Source organism: Pristiophorus japonicus, chromosome 9, assembly GCF_044704955.1.
Source record: "Pristiophorus japonicus isolate sPriJap1 chromosome 9, sPriJap1.hap1, whole genome shotgun sequence".
In the NCBI taxonomy this organism is placed as follows: domain Eukaryota; kingdom Metazoa; phylum Chordata; class Chondrichthyes; family Pristiophoridae; genus Pristiophorus; species Pristiophorus japonicus.
The window spans coordinates 13490245-13515916 of NC_091985.1; the positions used below are offsets into that span (position 1 = coordinate 13490245).

Consider the following 25672-nt stretch of genomic DNA (forward strand, 5'->3'; position numbering starts at 1 on the left):
GAGGGGAGACAATTTAAAACCGAGTTGAGAAGGAATTTCTTCTCCCAGAGGATTGTGAATCTGTGGAATTCTCTGCCCAAGGAAGCAGTTGAGGCTATCTCATTGAATGTATTCAAGTCACAGATAGATAGATATTTAACCAATAAGGGAATTAAGGGTTACGGGGAGCGGCCGGGTAAGTGGAGCTGAGTCCACGGCCAGATCAGCCATGATCTTGTTGAATGGCGGAGCAGGCTCGAGGGGCTAGATGGCCTACTCCTGTTTCTAATTCTTATGTTCTTATGTTCTTATAAATAATGTTGATGGGGTGAGATGAAGATGCAGGGGGGGAGGCTCGTGTGGAGTATAAACGCCGGCACGGACCTGTTGGGCCGAATGGCCTGTTTCTGTGTTGAAAATAATTCGTTACTTTGTAATACTTTGTAATAGCAATCAGTCTCTTTTCTCAGTGGAGATATCGAGCATTGTTTGCAACTGGCCAATAAGAACATAAGATAAGAACATAAGAATTAGGAGCATGAGTAGGCTATTCATCCCCTCGAGCCTGCTCTGCCATTCAATGAGATCATGGCTGATCTTCTACCTCAACACTTTCCTGCACTATTCCCATATCCCTTGATTCCCTTAATATCCAAAAATCTATCGCTATCTGTCTTGAATATAGTCAAACATGAGCCTCCACAGCCCTCTGGGGCAGAGAATTCCAAAGATTCACCACTCTGAGTGAAGAAATTTCTCCTCCTCTCAGTCCTAAATGGCCAATCCCTTATTCTGAGACTGTGACCCCTGGTTCTAGACTCCCCAGCCAGGGGAAACATCCTCCCTGCATCTACCTTGTCAAGCCCTGTAAGAATGTTGTATGTTATCCCCTCTCACTCTTCTAAACTCCAGAGAATATATGCCTAGTCTACTCAATCTCTCCTCATAGGACAATCGCCCCATCCCAGGATGGTAAGGTCAATAATAAGGTAGACATAATTAAAAAAAAAACAACAGGTATTGCAGATGATCCAAATCTCAAACAAGAACTGAAAATGCCTGAAACACTCAGTAAGTCGGGCAGCATCTGTAAAGAAAGGCCGAACGTTAAGGTTTCAGGGAAAGCCTTTTGTCACAACATATTACAGGGGTAGATTTTAATTTTCGTCCGGAAACCCATGCTGGGACTGAGGAGGCTGGAATCATCACAGGGCCCAGGTTTCATCTGAATGGCAGCGTGGCCTGAATGTGCTCTGATCATTTCTGTCACCGACAGAAATCATTTAAACCTCACCCCTTCTGCTGCACAGCAAACTCCGCCCAGTTGTCTTCTGGAATGGCATAGGACCCCAATTTGCATATTAAAAGGGGCCTAACACATGAAAATAGTAGGCTCCTTTATAGGAGGACAAAGGGTTTAATTAGGAGGGGGAAAATAGAGCATGAGATGAAGCTTGCTGGGAACATAACAACTGACTGTAAAAGCTTCTATTGATATGTGAAGAGGAAACGATTAGTGAAGACTAATGTAGGTCCCTTGCAGTCAGATTCAGGTGAATTTATAATGGGGAACAAAGAAATGGCAGACCAATTGAACAAATACTTTGTTCCGTCTTCACAAAGGAAGACACATATAATGTTCCGGAAATACTAGGGGACCGAGGATCTAGCGACAAGGAGGGACTGAAGGAAATGCTATTAGTCAGGAAATTGTGTTCGGGAAATTGATGGGATTGAAGGCCGATAAATCCCCGGGGCCTGATAGTCTGCATCCCAGAGTACTTAAGGAAGTGGCCCTAGAAATAGTGGATGCATTGGTGATCATTTTCCACAGCTGACACTCAAAAGAAGAAAAGAAAGATTGTTTTAAGAGTGAGAGAGAGAAAAGAAGAGACAGAATGGAACTGCCAATAGGACTGAGATTAGGAGAAATTTCTTCACTCAGAGAGTTGTCAACCTGTGGAATTCTCTACCGCAGAGAGTTGTTGATGCCGGTTCTTTAGATATATTCAAGAGGGAGTTAGATATGGCCCTTATGGCTAAAGGGACCAAGGGGTATGGAGAGAAAGCAGGAAAGGGGTACTGAGGTGAATGATCAGCCATGATCTTATTGAATGGTGGTGCAGGCTCGAAGGGCCGAATGGCCTACACCTGAATCTATTTTCTATGTTTCTATGTTTCTAAATGGTGGTGGCAAAAACATCACTGTTAAGGGGGTTGTAATGTATGTACCTGTGAATATGCTCACAGGTTTGTAGAACTGTTGCTAAATAAAAGAGTTGCAGAGCTGTTGCTTGCCATCTGGATAAGGCGGGGGTCCCCAATGGAGTGCACTCTACACAGGAGTCTTCCCTCTATTTATTGTGGACTTGGCCTGGAGGGTGTTGCACGGAGCAGTCCTGTGCAACAAATTTTTAAGTGGGTTCACGGGCTCCCAAGTCGCCTGCAATTTCTGTGGTCTGGAAGAGTCCGTGTTCCATGTTTCTATTGAGTGTGCGAGGTTGCAGCCCCTGTTCCACTATTTAAAGGGGCTGCTCCTCAATTTCTGGCTGCACTTCAGTCCCACACTCCTGATCTTTGGGCGCCCTGTGTGGAAGGGAGCGGGTAGGTCCGAGGGCCTCCTCGTAGGACTGCTCCTGGGCACGGCCAAGGGCGGTATACTCCAAATAGTTTACAAGAGCCCTTTTTTGGGTTTTTTTTTGTGGTTTTCTTTGTGGGTTTATTTTTGGTTTTTTGGTTTTTATTTTGGTTTTTTTGGTGCACTAAAACACAAATATATACAAGTGCCCCCTATAAAAGGGGGGGGGGGCACTAAAACCCAGCAATAAAACGAATGAAACTTTAAAACATGTAAAATCAAATTAAAATTTGGTTGCCGGGGGTGATGAGGCCCTTGGACCTGCCCGCTCCCCTCCGCACAGGGCGCCCAAAGATCAGGAGTGTGGGACTGAAGTGCAGCCAGAAATTGAGGAGCAGCCCCTTTAAATAGTGGAATAGGGGCTGCAACCTCGCGCATTCAATAGAAACGTGGAACACGGACTCTTCCGGACCACAGAAATTGCAGGCGGCCTGGGAGCCCGTGAACCCACTTAAATATTTGTTGCACGGGACTGCTCCGTGCACCACCCTCCAGGCCAAGTCCCCAATAAATAGAGGGAGGACTCCCGTGTAGAGTGCACTCCATTGGAGACCCCCGCCTCCTCCGGACGGCAAGCAACAGCTCTACAACTCTTTTATTTAGCAACAGCTCTACAAACCTTTTTGGAGAAAAAAATAAACATTAGTTCAAGTGCCCCCCCCGATCTGGGGGACACTCCAGACACTTTTCAATTGCCCCCTTTTTTTTTTTTTTTTTGTGGGGTTTTTTGTGTTTTTTTGGGCTTTAAAAGCATAAAGTATTACAAGTGCCCCCTATAAAAGGTGAGGGCAACACTAAAAAAATCGGCAATTAAAACAAATTAAACTTTAAAACATATAAAATCAAATTAAAATTTGGTTGCCGGGGGTGACGACGCACCCCAGTCCCTCCGGCGCCCACCTCTCGCGGAAGGCCGTGAGCGTACCGGTGGACACCGTGTGCTCCATCTCCAAGGACACCCTGGCGCGGATGTACGCGCGGAAGAGAGGCAGGCAGTCGGGCTGAACGATCCCCTCGACCGCCCGCTGCCTGGACTGACTTTAATTAGGGGACTCTTGATTTAATGTTTATTTCTGGCACAAACAAAAGAGTTGTAGAGCTGTTGCTTGCCATCCGGAGAAGGTGGGGGTCTCCAATGGAGTGCTTCTACACAGGAGTCCTCACTCTATTTATTGGGGACTTGGCCTGGAAGGTTTTGCACAGAGCAGCCCCGTGCAATAAGTTTTTAAGTCGGTTTACGGGCTCCCAGGCCGCCTGTTATTTCCGCGGTCTGGAGGAGTCCATGTTCCATGTATATGTTGAGTGCACAAGGTTGCAGCCCCTCTTCCAATATCTGAAGGGGCTGCTCCTCAAATTCTGGCTGCACTTCAGTCCCACTCTCCTGATCTTTGGGCAACCTGTGCGGAGGGGAGCGGGCAGGTCCGAGGACCTCCTCGTAGGACTGCTCCTGGGCACGGCCAAGGGGGCCATCAGCCGGTCCAGGCAGCGGGCGGTCGAGGGGGTCGTTCAGTCCGACTGCCTGCCTCTCTTCTGCGGTTACATCCGAGCCAGGGTGTCCCTGGAGATGGAGCACGCGGTGTCCACCGGTACGCTCGCGGCCTTCCACGAGAGGTGGGCGCCGGAGGGACTGGAGTGCGTCATCACCCCCTACAAACAAATTTTGATTTGATTTAAGTGTATGGTCAAAAGTTTAATTTGTTTAACGTGTCTGTTTAGTGCCCCCTTGCATCAGGGGGCACTTGATTTACAGATCAACAACAAAATAGTTGGAGAGCTGTTGTCATCTGAGGCATCACCCCCGGCTACCAAATTTTAATTTGCTGTAAGTTACTGTAAAAATGTAATTTGAAATTTGTCACTTGGAAACATAGAAACATAGAAAATAGGTGCAGGAGTAGGCCATTCAGCCCTTCGAGCCTGCACCGCCATTCAATAAGACCATGGCTGATCATTCACCTCAGTACCCCTTTCCTGCTTTCTCTCCATACCCCTTGATCCCTTTAGCTGTAAGGGCCACATCTAACTCCCTCTTGAATATATCCAATGAACTGACATCAACAACTCTCTGCGGCAGGGAATTCCATAGGTTAACAACTCTCTGGGTGAAGACATTTCTCCTCATCTCAGTTCTAAGTGACCTACGCCTTATCCTAAGACTATGTCCCCTGGTTCTGGACTTCCTCAACATCGGGAACATTCTTCCCGAATCTAACCTGTCCAGCCCCGTCAGAATCTTATATGTTTCTATGAGATCCCCTCTCATCCTTCTAAACTCCAGTGAATAAAGGGCCAGTTGATCCAGTCTCTCCTCATATGACAGTCCAGCCATCCCTGGAATCAGTCTGGTGAACCTTCGCTGCACTCCCTCAAGAGCAAAAACGTCCTTCCTCAGATTAGTGGACCAAAACTGAATACAATATTCTGGTTGAGGCCTCACCAAGGCCCTGTACAACTGCAGTAAGACTTCCCTGCTCCTATACTCAAATCCCCTAGCTATGAAGACCAACATACCATTTGCCTTCTTCACCGCCTGCTGTACCTGTATGCCAACTTTCAATGACTGCTGAACCATGACAACCAGGTCTCGTTGCACCTCCCCTTTTCCTAATCTGCCGCCATTCAGATAATATTCTGCCTTCATGTTTTTGCCCCCAAAATGGATAACATTACATTTATCCACATTATACTGCATCTGCCATGCATTTGCTCACTCACCTAACCTGTCCAAGTCACCCTGCAGCCTTTTAGCGTCCTCCTCACAACTCACACCACCACCCAGTTTAGTGTCATCCGCAAACTTAGAGATGTTACACTCAATTCCTTCATCTAAATCGTTAATGTATATTGTAAAGAGCTGAGGTCCCAGCACTGAGCCCTGCGGCACTCCACTAGTCACTGCCTGCCATTCTGAAAAGGACCCGTTTATCCCGACTCTCTGCTTCCTGTCTGCCAACCAGTTCTCTATCCACGTCAGTACATTACCCCCAATACCATGCGCTTTGATTTTGCACACCAATCTCTTGTGTGCGACCTTGTCAAAAGCCTTTTGAAAGTCCAAATACACCACATCCACTGGTTCTCCCTTGTCCACTCTGCTAATTACATCCTCAAAAAATTCCAGAAGATTCGTCAAGCATGATTTCCCTTTCATAAATCCATGCTGACTTGGTCCAATCTGGTGCCTTGCAGCGGGGGCACTTGATTTCACGTTCAACTAAAATAGTTGGTAGAGCTGTTGCATTGCGAGTGGCTTAGCCAGTCACATGATGTTCACAAGACTCAATAAAACCCCAGTCAGTTGGGTCTCGGTCATCCACGATGAGGTGTGCATGTTGCAAGCCTAGTGGATGAACTGGTTATGTGTAGTGTGATTGTTAAACCTTTTTGTTAATAAACCAACTAGTTCTTGATAGCAATGTGTTGCTATAAATTCTTAAGCCTCGAACCCATGAAGCAGATACATTACAGGGAGATATGTCTACCCAGCCCATTGTGACGCCGATAGAGCCACTTTAACATCAATTCGGCAAAGTTAGAATGAGAGAATAGTTACAGCACAGACGGAGACCATTCGGCCCATCAAGCCGGTGCCGGCTCTCTGCAAGAGCATTTCAGCTAGTCCCACTCCCCCGCCCTTTCCCCATAGCCCTGCAAAGCTTCCTCCCCCAAGCTCTCAGGCAGTGCATTCCAGATCCTAACCATTGGCTGCATAAAAAAGTTTTCCCTCATGTCGCCTTTGGTTCTTCTGCCAATCACCTTAAATCTGTGTCCTCTGGTTCTCGACCCTTCCGCCAATGGGAACAGTTTCTCTCTATCTACTCTGTCCAGACCCCTCATGATTTTGCACACCTCTATCAAACCTCCTCTCAACCTTCTCTGCTCTAAGGAGAACCACCCCAGCTTCTCCAGTCTAGCCATTAACTGAAGTCCCTAATCCCTGGAATTATTCTCGTAAAACTACAACAATTGTACATTCCTGTCTGGCGTAAAAATAAAAAAGGGAAGGTGGCTCAACCGTGGCTATCAAGGGAAATCAGGGATAGCATTAAAGCCAAGGAAGTGGCATACAAATTGGCCAGAAATAGCAGCGAACCCGGGGACTGGGAGAAATTTAGAACTCAGCAGAGGAGGACAAAGGGTTTGATTAGGGCAGGGAAAATGGAGTACGAGAAGAAGCTTGCAGGGAACATTAAGACGGATTGCAAAAGTTTCTATAGATATGTAAAGAGAAAAAGGTTAGTAAAGACAAACGTAGGTCCCCTGCAGTCAGAATCAGGGGAAGTCATAACGGGGAACAAAGAAATGGCGGACCAATTGAACAAGTACTTTGGTTCGGTATTCACTGAGGAGGACACAAACAACCTTCCGGATATAAAAGGGGTCGGAGGGTCTAGTAAGGAGGAGGAACTGAGGGAAATCCTTATTAGTCGGGAAATTGTGTTGGGGAAATTGATGGGATTGAAGGCCGATAAATCCCCAGGACCTGATGGACTGCATCCCAGAGTACTTAAGGAGGTGGCCTTGGAAATAGTGGATGCATTGACAGTAATTTTCCAACATTCCATTGACTCTGGATCAGTTCCTATGGAGTGGAGGGTAGCCAATGTAACCCCACTTTTTAAAAAAGGAGGGAGAGAGAAAACAGGGATTATAGACCGGTCAGCCTGACATAGGTAGTGGGTAAAATGATGGAATCAGTTATTAAGGATGTCATAGCAGTGCATTTGGAAAGAGGTAATATGATAGGTCCAAGTCAGCATGGATTTGTGAAAGGGAAATCATGCTTGACAAATCTTCTGAAATTTTTTGAGGATGTTTCCAGTAGAGTGGACAAGGGAGAACCAGTTGATGTGGTATATTTGGACTTTCAGAAGGCTTTCGACAAGGTCCCACACAAGAGATTAATGTGCAAAGTTAAAGCACATGGGATTGGGGGTAGTGTGCTGACATGGATTGAGAACTGGTTGTCAGACAGGAAGCAAAGAGTAGGAGTAAATGGGGACTTTTCAGAATGGCAGGCAGTGACTAGTGGGGTACCGCAAGGTTCTGTGCTGGGGCCCCAGCTGTTTACACTGTACATTAATGATTTAGACGAGGGGATTAAATGTAGTATCTCCAAATTTGCGGATGACACTAAGTTGGGTGGCAGTGTGAGCTGCGAGGAGGATGCTATGAGGCTGCAGAGCGACTTGGATAGGTTAGGTGAGTGGGCAAATGCATGGCAGATGAAGTATAATGTGGATAAATGTGAGGTTATCCACTTTGGTGGTAAAAACAGAGAGACAGACTATTATCTGAATGGTGACAGATTAGGAAAAGGGGAGTTGCAAAGAGACCTGGGTGTCATGGTACATCAGTCATTGAAGGTTGGCATGCAGGTACAGCAGGCGGTTAAGAAAGCAAATGGCATGTTGGCCTTCATAGCGAGGGGATTTGAGTACAGGAGCAGGGAGGTGTTGCTACAGGGCCTTGGTGAGGCCACACCTGGAGTATTGTGTACAGTTTTGGTCTCCTAACCTGAGGAAGGACATTCTTGCTATTGAGGGAGTGCAGCGAAGGTTCACCAGACTGATTCCCGGGATGGCGGGACTGACCTATCAAGAAAGACTGGATCAACTGGGCTTGTATTCACTGGAGTTCAGAAGAATGAGAGGGGACCTCATAGAAACGTTTAAAATTCTGACGGGGTTGGACAGGTTAGATGCAGGAAGAATGTTCCTAATGTTGGGGAAGTCCAGAACCAGGGGTCACAGTCCAAGGATAAGGGGGAAGCCATTTAGGACCGAGATGAGGAGGAATTTATTCACCCAGAGAGTGGTGAACCTGTGGAATTCTCCACCACAGAAAGTTGTTGAGGCCAATTCACTAAATATATTCAGAAAGGAGTTAGATGAAGTCCTTACTACTAGGGGAATCAAGGGGTATGGTGAGAAAGCAGGAATGGGGTACTGAAGTTGCATGTTCAGCCATGAACTCATTGAATGGCGGTGCAGGCTAGAAGGGCCGAATGGCCTACTCCTGCACCTAGTTTCTATGTTTCTATCTTTTCTGCACCCTCTCTAAGGTCTTCACATCCTTCCTAAAGTGCGATACCCAGAATTAAACACAATACTCCAGTTCAGTTTGGACTAGTGTTTGATAAATGTTCATCGTAACTTCTTTGCTTTTGTACTCTGTGCCTCTATTCATGAAGCCCAGGATCCCATAAGCTTTTTTAACCACTTTCTCAACCTGCCCTGCCACTTTCAAAGATTTGTGCACATATACCCCCAGGTCTCTCTGTTCCTGCACCCCGTTTAAAATTGTACCCTTTAGTTTATGCCTCTCCTCATTCTTTCCACCAAAATGTATTACTTCGCACTTTTCTGTATTGAATTTCATCTGCCACGTGTCCGCCCATTTCACCAGCCTGTCTATGTCCTCTTGAAGTCTATCGCTATCCTCCTCACTGTTCACTACACTTCCAAGTGTTGTGTCAGCTTTGTTAACTTGATCAAGGAAGCAGCAATGCACCAAAGGAGTCAATTTGACTCGTGTCACCAATGCCAAAGTCACAGCCCAAGGATTTAGCTAAGTGTATTTAGCATCATTGGTACAAATATGTGATAGAATGAAAAACCTATACAGTCCAAGATACTTTGATGTTGTGCAAACATACGATAGTCTTAATTCATCACCTCAAATTGGTCCCACCACACCCAGAACCTGCGGCAGATGAGGATTTAAAATAAATACATTTAATGTTAGAAACATAGAAATTTACAACGCAGAAGGAAGCCATTTTGTCCCCTCGTGTCTGCGCTGAAAATATCGTGGAATTCCCTGGAGATACGGAGATACAGAGAGGGTTGGGTTTTGAATAGTTTCATCATCGCACAGATATTCTGTTGCGTCCTTCACTTTGGTGACACAAAATGTTATCTCCAGATGCAAGTCGAGTTTGCAAGGACAGCATCTGTAATTTTTTTCAAAAATTCATCCACCGGATGTGGGCGTCATCGGCAAGGCCAGCATTTATTGGCTGTCCCTACTTGCCCTCGAGAAGGTGGTGGTAAGCTGCCTTCCTGATTACAATCGGCTGGCTCACTGGGCCATTTCAGAGGGCAGTTAAGAGTCAACCACATTATGGGCCTGGAATCACATATAGGCCAGATCGGGTAAGGGCGGCAGATTTCCTTCCCTAAGGGACATTAGTGAACCAGATGGGTTTTTAAGACAATCCGGTAGTTTTATGGTCACCAGGACTGATACTAGCTTTTAATTCCAGATATTCTACTTGCTTGGTGGTTTTTTTACTACAAAACTGTCACATGCTGTCATTATACGTACTGAAGTCTTGCTGGTGATATTGAGCTTCCTGATTCTTTTCAGGAAAGCACCGTCCACAGAACCAGGAGTAAGGCTTGGCTGTCAAAGGCCAGAAACAACATGGACACAGTCCCATCAGTTAGCACGTGACTTTTAAAGAATAGGCTTCCTTCCTAACCTGTGCAACAGTGACACCCTGGGTTCCGCCAGCCCGTTGTTTAAAAAAAGAAGGCACATAGAATCGTCGAATAGTACAACACAGAAGGAGGCCATTCGGCCCATCGAGTCTGCACTGGCTCTTTCGAAGAGCGACCCAGTCGGTCCCACTCCCCCCCCCCCCACTCTTTCCCCATATCCTTGCACTTTTTTCTCCTTCAAGTATTTATCCAATTCCCGTTTGAAGGCTACTATTGAATCATGTTTCCACCGCCCTATCAGACAGTGCATTCCAAATCCTAACCACTCGTTGCGTAAAGAAGTTTTCCCTCTGGTTCTTTTGCCAATCACCTTAAATCTGCGTCCACTGGTTATCGACCCTCCAGCTATTGGAAACAGATGTAACGATACACAATAATAAACAGAATTCAACTACATTCAATGAAGCTCTGATAAATGGGCACAGGTGAGCTGTATGGGAGGGAAGCTCAGTCTGGGAGCGTTGTCGAGGTAGCTATCTTCACATTCCCCTTTACTGAGCACCTTGCACATATAGTTCAGAAGTTTAACCAGTGGGCCTACGCTCCCCACAAAAAACTCACAGTCGGAAAGATTCTGTCAAATTGCAGCAACACTCAGCGAAGGTACCCCTCTCCTTACTTAACAACGTGCATTATACTCACCATTCCATGGTTAATCCACGGTGGTATAAAGCTGTCCAAGATTCTTGGATAAACCAACTCTCGATCGTACATGTATAAGGCCCAGAACATTGTCACAACCAGCTGCAAGGAAACAAGAGATCGGAGTAAAGTAACAATATCTATTCTTTCTCGATTACGTTTCGTGTAGTACAGTGTAGCTGGTTTTACTCGACATGTCAAGCCAACAAAATCTTGGAGTAAGCTGATGTTGCTCGTGTCTATGTGAAATACTGCATTCAATCCTAGAAAGAAAGACTTGCATTTATATAGCGCCTTTCATGACCTCAGGACGTCCCAAGGCACTTTTAAACCAATGAACTACTTCTGAAGTCATCCAGTACTGGATGAGCAGAAATTTTCTCCAATTAAATATTGGGAAGACTGAAGCCATTGTCTTCGGTCCCCGCCACAAACTGCGTTCCCGAGCCACCAACTCCATCCCTCTCCCTAGCATCTGTCTGAGGCTGAACCAGACTGTTCGCACAGTCGGTGTCATATTTCACCCTGAAATGAGCTTCCGACCACATATCCGCAGCATAACTAAGACCGCCTATTTCCACCTCTGTAACAGCGCCTGTCTCCGACGGTGACTCAGCTCATCCGCTGCTGAAGCCCTCATCCATGCCTTTGTTACCTCTAGACTTGACTATTCCATCGCACTCCTGGCTGGCCTCCCAGATTTTGCTCTGCTTAAACGTGAGATTAACCAAAACTCGTCAGCCTGTGTACTAACTCGCACCAAGTCCCGCTCACCCGTCACCCCTGGACTCGCTGACCTACACTGGCTCCCGGTTAAACAACGCCTTGATTTCAAAATTCTTATCCTTGTTTACGAATTCCTCCATGGCCTTGGCCCTCCCTATCTCTGTAATCTCCTTCAGCCTCACAACCCTATGAGATGTCTGCGCTCCTCTAATTCTGCCCCCTTGAGCATCCCTGTTTATAACTGCTCAACCATTGGAGGCCGTGCCTTCAACTGCCTGGGCCCCAAAGCTCTGGAACTCCCTCCCTAAACCTCTCCGCTTCTCTACCTCTCTTTCCTCCTTTAAGACGCTCCTTAAAACCTACCTGTTTGACCAAGCTTTTGGTCATCTGCTGTAATCACTTTTTGTGTGGCTCAGTGTCAAATTTATTTGTTTTGCCTGTGAAGTGCCTTGGAAATTTTTACTACGTTAAAGTGTAGTCACTGTTCTAATGTAGGAAATAGGGCAGCCAATTTGCATACAGCCAGCTCCCACAAATAGCAAGGCGATAATGAACAGACAATGTTATTTTGATTGAGGGATAAATATTGGCTAGGACATCGGGGATAACTTCTCTTCTTTTCTTCTAAATAGTGTCATGGGATCTTTTACATCCACCTGTGAGAGCAGACTGGGCCTCGGTTTAACGTCTCATCCAAACGATGGCACCTCCGACAGTGCAGCACTCCCTCAGTGCTGCCCTGGAGTGTCAGGCTAGATTGTTACACTCAAGTCTCTGGAGTGGGACTTGAACCTTGTGACTCAGAGCAGAGGGTGCTACCAACTGAGCCGCTTGTTGCTGGTAATGATTCTGATGTTGCCATTTACAGCTCTTCTGGACCCATCCTTTGTTCCGTTACTTGTCCCATTACTGCCCCCTTTGGCCTTGATGCAGATTGGGCTTCGACGATGTCTTCAGGCCCTGACTGCAATTGCAATTTTAACTGTGGCCTGAGCAAGGAAGGAAGCCACCAGCGTCCTCTTTGTCATTTAATCTGTCCTGCCTTTTCTCCCCCCCACCCCCCCCAATCACAGACTGTTCCCTTTTGATCTTTCCTCCCCTCCTTCCCCCTTTCCCTGCCTGTGCACTTGCTTAAAACCTGCCGCATCTCTAACCTTTTCCAGCCCTGACGAAAGGTCATCGACCCGAAACGTTAACTCTCGTTTCTCCCTCCACCGATGCTGCCTGACCCGCTGAGTATCTCAGACTTCCAGCATTTTTGCTTTTGTACAAGTGCCTCTATGTTCTGCGGTGTTCCATTACTGTGTGATGGAGATAGGGTGAGGATTTAACTCCCTTACTGGATATAAAGAGGTGGCTTGGATTCTCGTGTGCGTGGTAATATTGCTGCAATAAAAGTGTGACGATGCAATGTGCTGCCAGAGATGGTAATGGAAAACTTATAGTAATTAACATGACTCTGCACTTTCACCTATTTGCACTTAGTGCAGCACTAATTAAGCCAATTATCAATGGAACTGGAAGGAATATTTCCTCTGGTGACATTAAACTTATGCTATCTAAAGAACATGTGAAACAGAAATGACTCCCTCACTTCCTACTCTGTTCCACTACTTTTCCCATATCTCCTTTTAGTTTTTTTTTTCCACTAGATATAAAATCTGTTTTGAATTATGGAGTCCTTCAGCTTAACGCAGCACCTAAGGTGGAACTCCAGTCCGAACGAGGCATTTTAAAACGAGAATTATGAGAATGAAAGTGAAAAGATGCAAACGTAAATTGAAATTGCACACATTACAATACGACACAACAAATTGACACGATGGCGACAGGTTAAAGCAATCAAGTCTCAAAAGGTAACGGAGCTAGGCACGGACCAGATTACTCCAGAAAACATATCATACATTGAGACATCATTTTTTAATAAACCATGAAATGTTAAATAAAAGCAAACTCTTAATTAACTGGTTTTTAATTACAAAAGGTAATTATATTGCAATTTTAACAAAGTTTCAAAAATAGGTCGTTGACTAAAATTAATTTATATTTCAAATTGTTGTCTAAATGTATTAGATATGCCGTACTAATTATGGGGTAATTTCCTCTCTGCACTAAGTGTAACAAAATCATAAACCAGTTTAAAAAAGAATAGGTTTATGATTTCATGGCACAAAGTACAGAGAGGAAATCTCCCTTCATGTTTGCCCAATGTGTGGTGTGTAGAGCAATCCTTAGTGTCTGCACAGAGCCATCACTGGAACATCCCATCTCCTATCATCTCCTCCCTCCCACTTTGTTGGGAGGAGAGTCATTTGGAAAACCACGCACATCTGACAAGGACTCTCCTTACTTAACATGTTTTATGGTTTGTTTTTAAAGAGATTATGCAGCAAGGCGTAACCCGATTTGCTCACAAGGCAAGAGTTATATTATAACTGGGACTCAGTGAGGGGGCGATTTTCCATTGATATTTTAGATGCTAAAGAGCCTCCGAGGTGGCCAAGATGGGGTCTTAAGCTGAAATGCTGGTTCAGCCTGCGTTTAGCACACGACGCCATCTTGGTAAAGGAGTTGATGCTAGGAATGGCAGCCCAGAAGATCATTAAGGGTCCGATTGCCACTTCAATTGCTCGCGTGCACTCATTAAGGAGGCTGCATGGCATTTTGCTGGCTGGCGCTTGACCTAACGCCCCCTCCTTATAGCGACCAGCTGCTTGGGAGTAAACAAGTCGTTACCGAGGATTTCGAGCGCTGCTTAAAGATGTATCGGCTTCAAGAGGTTTGCAGTGGACTTTTGAAACACTTCAGGAGACTTTCTCAGACACTTGGTCAAGGTTTCAGCAACGCTTATTCCGGACATTCTCAGAGGACTTCACCTAAAAAGAGTGAGTGCTGTGCCGCTCCACCTTACAGGGGTCACCAGGAGAAAGGGAGTGCTTGGTCATGGGCATCTTGCTCGGGGCCGAGGGTGGGGCTCGCCCTTGGTCCGGACGGGAATGGGAGGAGGACATGAGGTCAGGCAGAGCAACACCAGCTGCAGGAGAGAAGGACAGGAGGGCAAGGAGGGAATCCGTGGGTACAGGACATCCCTCCTCCTCTGGGTCTCCTCCACCACTACCTCCAGTGCCGTGTCCGAGAACCTCGGTCCCTGAGCCATCCTGCAACGTACCACTGGGCACTCCGCACCTTCAGTGGATGAAAGGTGCCCCACAAAAATTGCGTATCATCAGCACTTGAGCCCGAAACAGGCAGGTGCCCGTTTTAGCACCACCAGGCAAGTTCACATGATGATAATCAGCAATTAGGACCAAAATTGCATTCTAACACCAGAGTTTCAAACTGGCATTAGCACAGCATCCAGTAAGTGCCTGCTTTCACCCTTTCACCAAAAATAATGTCCTTCATGTACGAGTACATTTGCAGAAATGTGTGTGTGTCATCAGAAGGCTTCGCCATATCAGGCTCTACCATCTCCAAACAGTATTACCTATCTCGAAAACTTTAGGCCTTCAAACAATTGCATACAAAGGATGATGGGGAAGAAAATGGAATCGATATTTGAACCACTGCCACTTGCTAACAGTGTGACTGGCTGAAATTAGCTTCATCTAATTAATTCTCGGGATGTGGGCTTCGCTGGCAAGACCAAAGAGGGCACTTTTAACCTTAAAAAAAAGCATGCGTGTTTGCAGCGTGGGGGTGGTTAAATTGTTAAAAATGGGATTCCCAACCTGATCCCGTCTCCAACCCGCTCACTTCTGGTTTTAGCGGAGGCGCGAAGGGGGAGTCGATCAACCCGCTCCTGGGGGGGATTGGGGGGGGCGGGGGGGCAAGATGTCAATGTAAATATTATAACCGAGGCTGGAAGCTTCTTTTTTAACGGAGTGATTTTCTGCACGAACATTTTCGTGTCCTTCTGCACATACTCTCCATGAACGCCGCCCCCTTTTTGCGCATGCGCGCTTGATCTGATCGCGCATGCACAGTACGATATACGAGGGAGCCAGAAGTGGTTTTGGACCACCTTGCTGAGCCTGAGCCTGCTCCTCAGGCTTTTGGGTTATCTTTCACGAATCATTGACTGTACAAAAGGAGCCTCCAGGACTTTTGCTGAGAATAGCGCTGTGATTATCGTATTTGCGGTCTTCTGAGAGAGAGGTAGTCGGACATTGGAGAGAGAGGGGGGGCACAGCGAGAGAGAGAGTGGGGGGGGGAGAGAGAGAGAGTGGGGGGGGAGAGAGAGAGAGAGAGAGAGAGAGAGACTGTGGAGAGAGACTGGAGGAGAGAGAAAGGAACTGGGGGGGGGGAAGAGAGAAAGACTGGAGGAGAGAGAGGGAGATGTGGGGAGAGAGAAAGTGTGTAGGGCAGAGAGAGGGGCAGAAAGTGTAGGGCAGAGGAGAGAGGTGCAGAGAGAGAGAGTGGGGGGAAGAGAGAGAGAGAGAGATTGGGAAGAGGGCGACCGAGAGAGACTGTGGGAGAGAGAAAGACTGGGGGAGAAAGAGAGACTGGGAGAGAGAGAAAGAGACTGGGGAAAGAGAGATTGGAGGAGGAAGACAGAGGAACTGGGGAAAGAGAGAAAGACTGGAGGAGAGAGAGAGACTGGGGCAGAGAGAGAGGTAGAGAGAGATAGGCAGAGAGAGAGAGAGAGAGAGAGAGAGAGAGAGAGAGAGACTGGGGCAGAGAGAGAGAGAGGCAGAGAGAGATAGGCAGAGAGAGAGAGAGAGAGAGAGAGAGAGAGAGTATGGGGCAGAGAGAGAGAGAGAGTGTGGGGCAGAGAGAGAGAGGCAGAGAGAGTGTGTGGGGCAAAGAGAGAGAGCGAGAGTGTGTGGGGCAGAAATAGAATGAGGGACAGAGAGAATGGGGGAGGGAAGAGAGTGAGGCAGAGAGAGTGATGTGCAGAGAGAGAAAGAGAGAGAGAGAGTGGGACAGAGAGAGAGTGGGGGGGAAGGGATAGAGTGAGGAGAGAGTGTGGGGCAGAGAGAGAGAGAGAGTGGGGCAGAAAGAGAGAGCGGGGAGAGAGAGAGAGTGTGGGGAAGAGAGAGAGATAGTGTGGGCAGAGAAAGAGAGAATGGGGCAGAAAGAGAGGAGGGGGAGAGAGAGAGAATGAGGGGCAGAGGGGCAGAGAGAGGAAAATTGGGAGGAGACAGAGAGGGGCAGAGAGAGAGAGAAAGATAGAGTGGGACAGAGACAGAGAGAGAGAGAGAGAGTGGGGCAGAAAGAGAGAGAGAGGATGAGAGAGAGGGAGAGAGAGAGAGAATGAGGGACAGAGGGAGAGAGGGGGAGAGAGAGGGAGATTGGGAGGAGACAGAGAGAGAGGGGGAACTCAGGGAGAGGAGGTCAGTAACTTGGTTTGGAGGGGGGGGGGGAGGGTAAATATCAAGGAGAGCACAGTGAGGATGGGGGCAGAATGTGATCCAGGTCTAAAGGCAGTGTTGAAAGTGAGAACGTAATCCAGATGGTAAGAGGATCATGTTTTCCCGACCGCACCCCCTTAACACCCCCGCACATGTTCTCCCTCTCCTCTCCCTGCACCTGGCTGATGTCACTGCATACCCAATAAACCTGTTAACAATCTGAGACCCACACACAATGCCCCACCTATGGCAGGAAGGGGGAGGGGGGGTTAAGGTTAGGAAATTGTGGGGGGGCGGGGGGAGGAGTCATAAATCCGTGGGGGAGAGGAACTTGGGCAGCGTGTGTGGGTAAGGAACTTGGGCCGGGTGCAAAGGTCAGGTGCTTGGACGGTGGGGGATGGGGGAACGAACTTGTTTGAGGGGGAGGGACGATGGGTGTAGGTCTTAACCCGACAGATTGAGCCTCTCCTTGACCAAACTTGTGGACGTCTACTGTAATTTCTTCTTACCTGGCTCGGTGTCAAATTTATTTGTTTTGTCTTACAACATTGCTGTGAAGCACCTTGGGATGTTTTACTACGTTAAAGGTGCTATATAAATAAAAGTTGTTGGTCTGTTCCAAGTGAGCTCTGTCCTGTCTGGAGTCGGCAGTCAGAATGGCTCAAATTACACTTTGCAAAGTCACTGATTACGGTGGCAGGCCGGTTCGAATTACACATTCCAAAGAAACTTCTGGGTGTGTCTTATCCTCCAAGGGGACCAATCAGCAATCAGTCATGTGACCAAGAGGACCCAATGAGGACTTTAGGTGTAACAAGCAAACACATCCCTTTTTTAACCTCCATTTTGTTTTTAAATACATGCGGACGGGTTTTACACAATTTATGGAATCCAGGGCTAACAGCCTGGTGGGCACTGCTGGATCTCGGAGATAAGCGGCTTTATACCTACCTCCTGCCTAGCCCACCCCCCCCATGAGTGGAGACCCCGCCCCCCCCCTACGGCTTCCCCCACCCCCCCATTCCCCGTGCCCCCACACCATGCCGAGGCCAGTCACGATCTTCTCTTCTCCCGCCCCGATCTCTGCCCGACACCCACGCCCGATCTTTTTAACGGCTCGGCCTGATCCCTGATCGCTGGGCCGATACTCCCCCCGATCATCTCTCTCCTTCCCGATCCTCTACCCAACCTCCAATCCTCAGTCTGACCCCCGATCCTCTGCCCGACCCCCGACCCTCTGCCCGACCCCTGACCCTCTGCCCGACCCCCGCCTGACCTCTGATCCTCTGCCAGACCCGCGATCCTCTGCCCGACCCTCTGCCTGACCCCAGACCCCCGATCCCTTTGCCCGACCCCCTGCCCCCCCCCAATCCTTTGCCCAACCCCACAACCTGATCTATTTAACGGCCCAGCCCTCAGGCGAATCCTCCTTCCTCCGTTTTGCTGAAGGGCTACCCACCCAAAGCCAGTCAGCCTCTCAATCTGGCTGGCTGCGGGTGGGAAACCAGGTTTCCTGACAGCGTCAGACCCCAACCCCACCCACGCCCCAACCTGCCTTCCTGAAAAAAATGTTGCCTCAGAATTTATTGCCCATTCCAAATTGCCCTTGAGAAGGTGGTGGTGAGCCACCTTCTTGAACCGCTGCAGTCCGTGTGGTTGGGGTACTCCCACAGTGCTGTTAGGGAGGGTGTTCCAGGATTTTGACCCAACGACAATGAAGGAACGGTGATATATTTCCAAGTCAGGATGGTGTGTGACTTGAAGGGGAACTTGCAGGTGATGATGTTCTCATGCACCTGCTGCCCTTGTCCTTCTCGGTGGTAGAGGTCACGGGTTTGGGAGGTGATGGCTTCACAAATGTACAATATTTTTAAACAAATACCAGTTGAAATAAACACAAAATTAAATACCGGAGAAAATTTACATAAAGCCACACCTTAATCATGACATAATTGCGAGGAAAAATATTCTTTATTTCCCAGGATAACTTATTCTCCGAGTTGCTTCAAAGGATAAGGCAATGCTTGGACTATACTTTCAGCGCATATTCACCCATTTAATTGCCGAGATTCAGTGTATCGCCCGTTTTTGATGAGAAATGGAAACTACCGCCCGATTATCGCCTATTTATCGCCAGTACAATTTTCGGCACACAGGAATGAGTTGATTCGCCTATCCTATTTAAAAACAATAAAATCTGACGTCATCACTCGTGCAAGGCCCAGAAGACTGTTTATAATGGAAACTAGCGCCCGATTGTCGCCCAGATTATCGCCGAGCGCTACTTTCGGCATTTCGCCCATATTGCGCCCAAATGATCGCTCAAGAAAAGCACACTCGCCCGACCTTAACACGGCAGTATGGAGGAAGTTTAATAAAAGGCTGTTTGAAGTGGTTGGGAGCATTGAGGTAATTGTGAGTGATTTTAGGGGCGTTTTTGAATCTTGCCAATCATCTAATCACATTGTGGTTAATTTCCATTTTATATTGTGTTTGTTGAGGACAATTTAAGACGACAGATTAGGGCATTTATTGTGATGGGACCTGTAATTTCTCAACCAGTATTGATGACGACTCACATGCTGCAGAATAGAGATGGGAGAAGGTACATTGAAGAGCATTATGTGCCCAAAGAGGTGGCAGACTGCCGGAGAGGAGGAGGCCTTACACCCAATGCATTTATAGGGATAAGCGATCATATCTGAACTTGTCCGATAACACGTGCGTTAGAAGGCTGCGATTCCGAAAGGGTGTCATCGCTGAGATATGCCAGCTAATTAAGATAATCTGCAACCTACCAGCATCATTAGGACTGCACTGCCCGTTGAGGTTAAGGTTACTTATGTCATGTATGTAACCACAATGTAACACCACTGTATTACTGTATATACTCAACCTAGATGTACACCTTGACCACAAGGGGTGAACTTGTGGGAGACACTCCTTACCTGATCACACAGGTATAAAAATGGAGGTCCCACGCAGGGTCATTGTCTTTAGAGTCCAGTGAATAAAGAGTTAAGGTCACAGAGTGACCTTGTCTCCAGAATGTGCCTCATGTGGTTTCATACTGTAGAGTAAGGACTTTACATTGGCGACGAGAAACGGGAATTCACGACCCACGAGAATGGCCACCGGTAGCACAGAGGAACGGTACTGTGTTGGGGAAGACTGGGACGATTTTGTCGAAAGGCTTCAGCAAAGCTTCATGACGAAAGAATGTCTGGGGGATGCAGCGGCCGACAAGCGAAGGGCTCATCTTTTGACCAGCTGTGGACCAAAGACTTAAGCGCTCATGAAGGACTTTCTAGCACCCGAAAAGCCGGCGGACAAAACCTTTGAAAAACTAAGCAAATTGATCGGGGAGCACCTCAAACCGGCGAGTAGCATACATATGGCCCGACACAGGTTCTACACCCACCGACATCGTGAAGGACAGAGCATACGGGACTTCGTAGGGGACCTCCGGCGTTTGGCCAGCCTCTGTAAGTTCACAGATGCCTGCAGGGAGGAGATGCTAAGGGACTTCTTTATCGAGGGCATCGGTCATGCGGGAATTTTCCGCAAATTAATTGAGATCAAGGATTTGACCTTGGAAGCGGCGGCGTTCATAGCTCAAACTTTCATGGCGGGGGAGGAAGAGACGAAAATATACATGCGCAATTCTGCCTCTAAAGCGGCGATGGATCAGGGAGTCAACATCATCTATGCGACTCAGAGCCCCGCAGGCAGGCAGGGGCAGTCCGACACTCCCCAGGCAGCAATAGACCCCAGAATAGGACTTCAACAGAAACAATGGCAGGCTGAACAGACATTCACACCATCACAGTGGACAATGCGGCCCGGGATGGGGCCATTGACACCCACTAATAGGGTACTTAAGAGCAGTCAAAGGGACAGTCAGCGCGGAATGCCTGGCCATAGTCCTTTTATTCCCAACAATGGAAACTTTAACTCATGCTGAAGGTGTGGGGGAAAACACGCAGCTAGATCCTGCAGGTTTCAACAGTTTGTCTGCAGGAACTGCAATCTCAGTGGCCACTTAGCTCGAATGTGCAGAAAGTCTGCAACCAGACTAATATATGAGGCGGATGGGCCAGAAGAGGGTTCTTTGAGGCAGGATGACTTTTGGGGCAAATCGATGGACGCCAAGGTTCAGCAGGTCCATGTGGTGAATATTCATAGTTCATACACCAAAACGCCACCAATGATGATGAGGGTTTTATTAAATGGTATCCCACTACGCATGGAGTTGGACACTGGAGCCAGCCAGTCACTCATGGGCGTTCAGTAATTTGAGAAGCTATGGCCACTTAAAGCCAGTAGACCCAAATTAGCACATATTGAGACACAATTACGGACTTACACTAAATAAATCATTCCGGTGCTAGGCAGTGCAATGTTGGCTGTCACACACAATGGGTTAGTGAATCGGCTGCCGCTCTGGATTATCCCAGGCAATGGTCCCGCTCTGTTGGGGAGGAGCTGGTTAGCCGACATGAACTGGAAATGGGGGGGATGTTCACACAATGTCATCTGTGGAGCGAAGTTCCTGCTCACAAATCCGACAACAATGCGATTCACTATTCCAACCTGACCTCGGGACTTTCAAAGGCACTAAAGTAGTGATACATATCACCCCGGAAGCCAGGCCAGTGCACCACAAAGCCAGAGTGATACCGTATGTGATGCGGGAAAAGATCGAGAGCGATTTGGACCGGCTGTCATCATCTCGCCTGTTGAATTCAGTGACTGGGCGAGCCCCATCGTTCCCGTTCTAAAAGAGGATGGCTCTGTCAGGATCTGTGGCGACTACAAGGCCACCATCAATCGGGTGTCCCGACAAGATCAATACCCGCTCCCGAGAGCGGAGGACCTCTTCGCCACGCTGGCAGGTGGCAAGCTGTTCACCAAGTTGGACCTTACTTCAGCCTATATGACCCAGGAACTGGCCGACGAATCTAAACTACTGACCACCATCACCGCGCACAAGGGACTGTTCGTTTATAACAGGTGCCCGTTTGGCATTCGATCAGCGGCCGCGATTTTTCAAAGAAACATGGAAAGCCTGCTTAAATCCATTCCTGGAATGATCGTATTCCAGGACGACATCCTCATCACGGGTCGAGACACCGAGGAACACCTCCACAACCTGGAGGAGGTGCTACGCCGACTGGACCGGGTAGGCCTGCGACTCAAGAAGTCTAAATGTGTGTTCTTAGCTCCCGAGGTTGAGTTTCTGGGCAGGAGGGTTGCTGCAGATGGGATTCGGCCCACCGAATCCAAAACAGAGGCGATTTGACGAGCACCCAGGCCCTGCAACACATCGGAGCTGCGTTCATTCGTGGGACTGTTGAACTATTTCGGGAACTTTCTGCCGAACTTGAGCACGTTGTTCGAGCCCCTACACGTGCTCCGGTGTAAGGGTTGCGATTGGTTTTGGGGGGACTGTCAGGAACGGGCTTTTGATCGGGCGCGAAACCTACTTTGTTCAAACAAGTTGTTGACCCTGTACGACCCCTGTAAAAAATTGGTTCTGACATGTGATGCATCGACCTATGCGGTTGGGTGCATGTTACAGCAGGGCAATGCTGAGGGTCAACTACAACCTGTGGCTCCAGGTTGCTCTCTCAAGCAGAACGGGGATATGGAATGGTCGAGAAGGAAGCGCTTGCATGTGTTTATGGTATTAAAAAAATGCATCAGTACCTCTTTGGTAGGAAGTTTGAATTAGAGACGGACCACAAGCCATTAACATCCCTGTTGTCAGACAGCAAGGCTATCAATGCCAACGCATCAGCTCACATACAGCGATGGGCTCTCACGCTGGTTGCTTATGATTACTCCATCTGGCACCGGCCTGGCACTGAAAATTGCGCTGACGCGCTCAGCAGGCTTCCACTGGCCACCACTGAGGGGGCAGCGGAGCAAAGCGTCGAGATGGTCATGGCTGTCGATGCCTTTGACAGTGCAGGCTCCCCCATCACAGCCAGCCAGATCAAAATCTGGACAAACAGAGATCCCCTACTATCCCTGATTAAGAAATGTGCCCTGACTGGGGATTGGACGCACGCACATGAAGCATGCCCTGAGGAGGTCAGACCATTCCACAGACGGATGGATGAGCTCTCCACCCAAGCCGACTGTTTACTATGGGGCAGCCGGGTAGTTATGCCCCAGAAGGGCAGGGAGGCATTCATCAGGGAACTCCACAGCGAGCACCCAGGCATTGTGCTGATGAAGGCCATTGCCCGGTCACACGTTTGGTGGCCTGAAATTGATTCAGACCTGGAACACTGTGTTCGCAGGTGCACGACGTGTGCCCAGCTGGGTAATGCCCCCAGGGAGGCCCCGCTCAGCCCTTGGCCCTGGCCCACCAGGCCATGGTCACGCATTCATGTTGACTACGCGGGCCCATTCATGGGAAAAATGTTCCTTATTGTGGTAGATGAGTACTCGAAATGGATTGAGTGTATCATTCTGAATTCATGCACGTCATCCACCACCGTAGAAAGCCTACATGTGATCTTTGCAACACATGGCTTGCCGGATATCCTGGTTAGTGATAATGGCCCATGTTTCACAAGCTACGAATTCCGAGAGTTTATGTCTTCTTCTTCACTCAGAGAGTTGTTAACCTGCGGAATTCCCTGCCGCAGAGAGTTGTAGATGCCATTTCACTGGATATATTCAAGAGGGAGTTAGATATGGCTCTTATAGCTAAAGAGATCAAGGGGTATGGAGAGAAAGCAGGAAAGGGGTACTGAGGGAATGATCAGCCATGATCGTATTGAATGGCGGTGCAGGCTCGAAGGGCTGAATGGCCTACTCCCGCACCTATTTTCTATGTTTCTATGTTTCTATGTCAGACAATGGCATCAACCAAGTCAGGACTGCTCCGTTCAAGCCGGCCTCCAATGGCCAGGCGGAACGTGCGGTCCAAATCATTAAGCAAGGTATGCTCAGGATTCAAGGACCCTCCCTACAATGCCGCCTATCGCGCCTCCTGCTGGCCTATAGATCCCGGCCGCACTCGCTCACGGGGTTCCCGCCCACAGAGCTACTAATGAAACGGACACTCAAAACTCGGTTGTCCCTCATTCACCCAGTCCTGACTGACATAGTTGAGGGCAAGCGCAAGTCAAAACAAGTACCATGACCGTAATTCGAGGGGGAGATGTATAGAAATAAATGATCCTGTATTCCTCCTCAATTGCGCCATGGGGCCCAAATGGCTTGAGGGCACTGTAATTGACAAAGAGGGGAATAGGGTCATCGCGGTAAAACTCAACAATTGCCAGATATGCCGTAAGCATCTGGACCAAGTAAAAAAAAAACGGTTCAGCATGGACACGGAGGAACCTGAAGAAGACCATGAGATGGAGCTCACAACACCGCCAGTGAACGAGCAACAAGAGCAATCAGAAGAATGCACAGTCCCTGCGGTCAGCCCGGACAGGCCGGAATCACCACAGGTGACAGACACTCACGTCAGAGTCCAACAACCAGAGCCCCAACTGCGGCGCTCCACGAGGGAGCGTAGACCACCTGAAAGACTAAACCTATGATCCCAATAAGACTTTGGGGGGGGGGGGGGAGGTGATGTCATGTATTTAACCACTATGTAACACCACTGTATTACTGTATACACTCAACCTAGATTCACACCTTGACCACAAGGGGTGAACTTGTGGGAGACACTCCTTACCTGATCACACAGGTATAAAAAGGGAGGTCCCATGCAGGGTCATCGTCTTTGGAGTCCTGTGAATAAAGAGTTCAGGTCACAGAGTGACCTTGTCCCCAGAATGTGCCTCGTGTGGTTTCATACTGTAGAGTAAGGACTTTATACACCTGCGACACTTTCTTTCTACGTAGCGGGCTCCTTTCAGGCCTCAGCTGGTGACATTTGCGGTAAATCTCAGCGTGCCACACATTGCTGCGTTCAACAGGTGACTGAAGCCCTTTACGCACGCAGGATGGACTTTATAAACTTCCCTGTGACCAGGGAGGCACAGAATGAGAGCGCTTTGGGTTCCTCGAGAATAGCAAACTTCCTCAAGGTGCAGGGGGCAATAGACTGTACGCACATCGCCCTGCGAGCATTTTTACAGGATTATAGAGGTTTACCATAACTGAAAGGGATTTCACTCCCTGAATGTGCAGCTCGTTGTCGACCACAAGCAAATAATCATGGCAGTAAATGCAAAATTTCCAGGGAGTATCCATGTTGCGCACATCTTGCGTGAGAGCACTGTCTCTGACCTATTTAAGAGTCAGCCACAAGTTCACGGTTGGATGCTGGGGGATAAAGGATATGGCCTTGCCAGCTGGCTCATGACCCTCCCTGCATAAGCCCCAGATGGAAGCCGAGAAGTGCTACAACGAAAGACATATAGCCACCCGCTATATCATCAAAAAGACAACTGGAGTGCCGAATCAGCGCTTCAGATGCCTGGACCACCCTGAGCAGGTCGCTGAGTTCATTGTGGTGTGCTGCAGGTTGCATAACCTAGCTATGTGGAGAGGACAACAATTACCAGATGGGACTGCCGGTCCACCTCAGGACAGAGGTGGGGCAGAAGAGGAGGATAAGGAGGAGCTCGGGGAAGACAATCAGCCTGGCGATGAACCCATACCCCCCCCACACACACCACTGGAAAAGCCCTGTGGTAGTTACACAGCTGCAAGACTGTTGCGTCGGCAGCGCACAGATGAACGCTTTTGCATGAGGTTACGTTGGTGACAGTTACAGTTGCGTTACGTTTCTGCCTGGCCATTGTTTGCAACCTTTGTATTGATGTTTAACCTTACGTTAGTCAAAGACA

General features: G+C 48.2%; 1 protein-coding gene across 1 annotated transcript in view; it reads right to left on the reverse strand.

The window, feature by feature from the left end:
* The window catches only part of aig1 (androgen-induced 1 (H. sapiens)), a 223368-nt gene that overhangs the window by 110465 nt on the left and 87231 nt on the right, over positions 1-25672 (reverse strand). The window contains exon 3 of the mRNA XM_070888637.1: positions 10765-10866. Within this exon, the coding sequence (XP_070744738.1) occupies positions 10765-10866 (102 nt within the window). The remainder of the gene's footprint in view (positions 1-10764; positions 10867-25672) is intronic.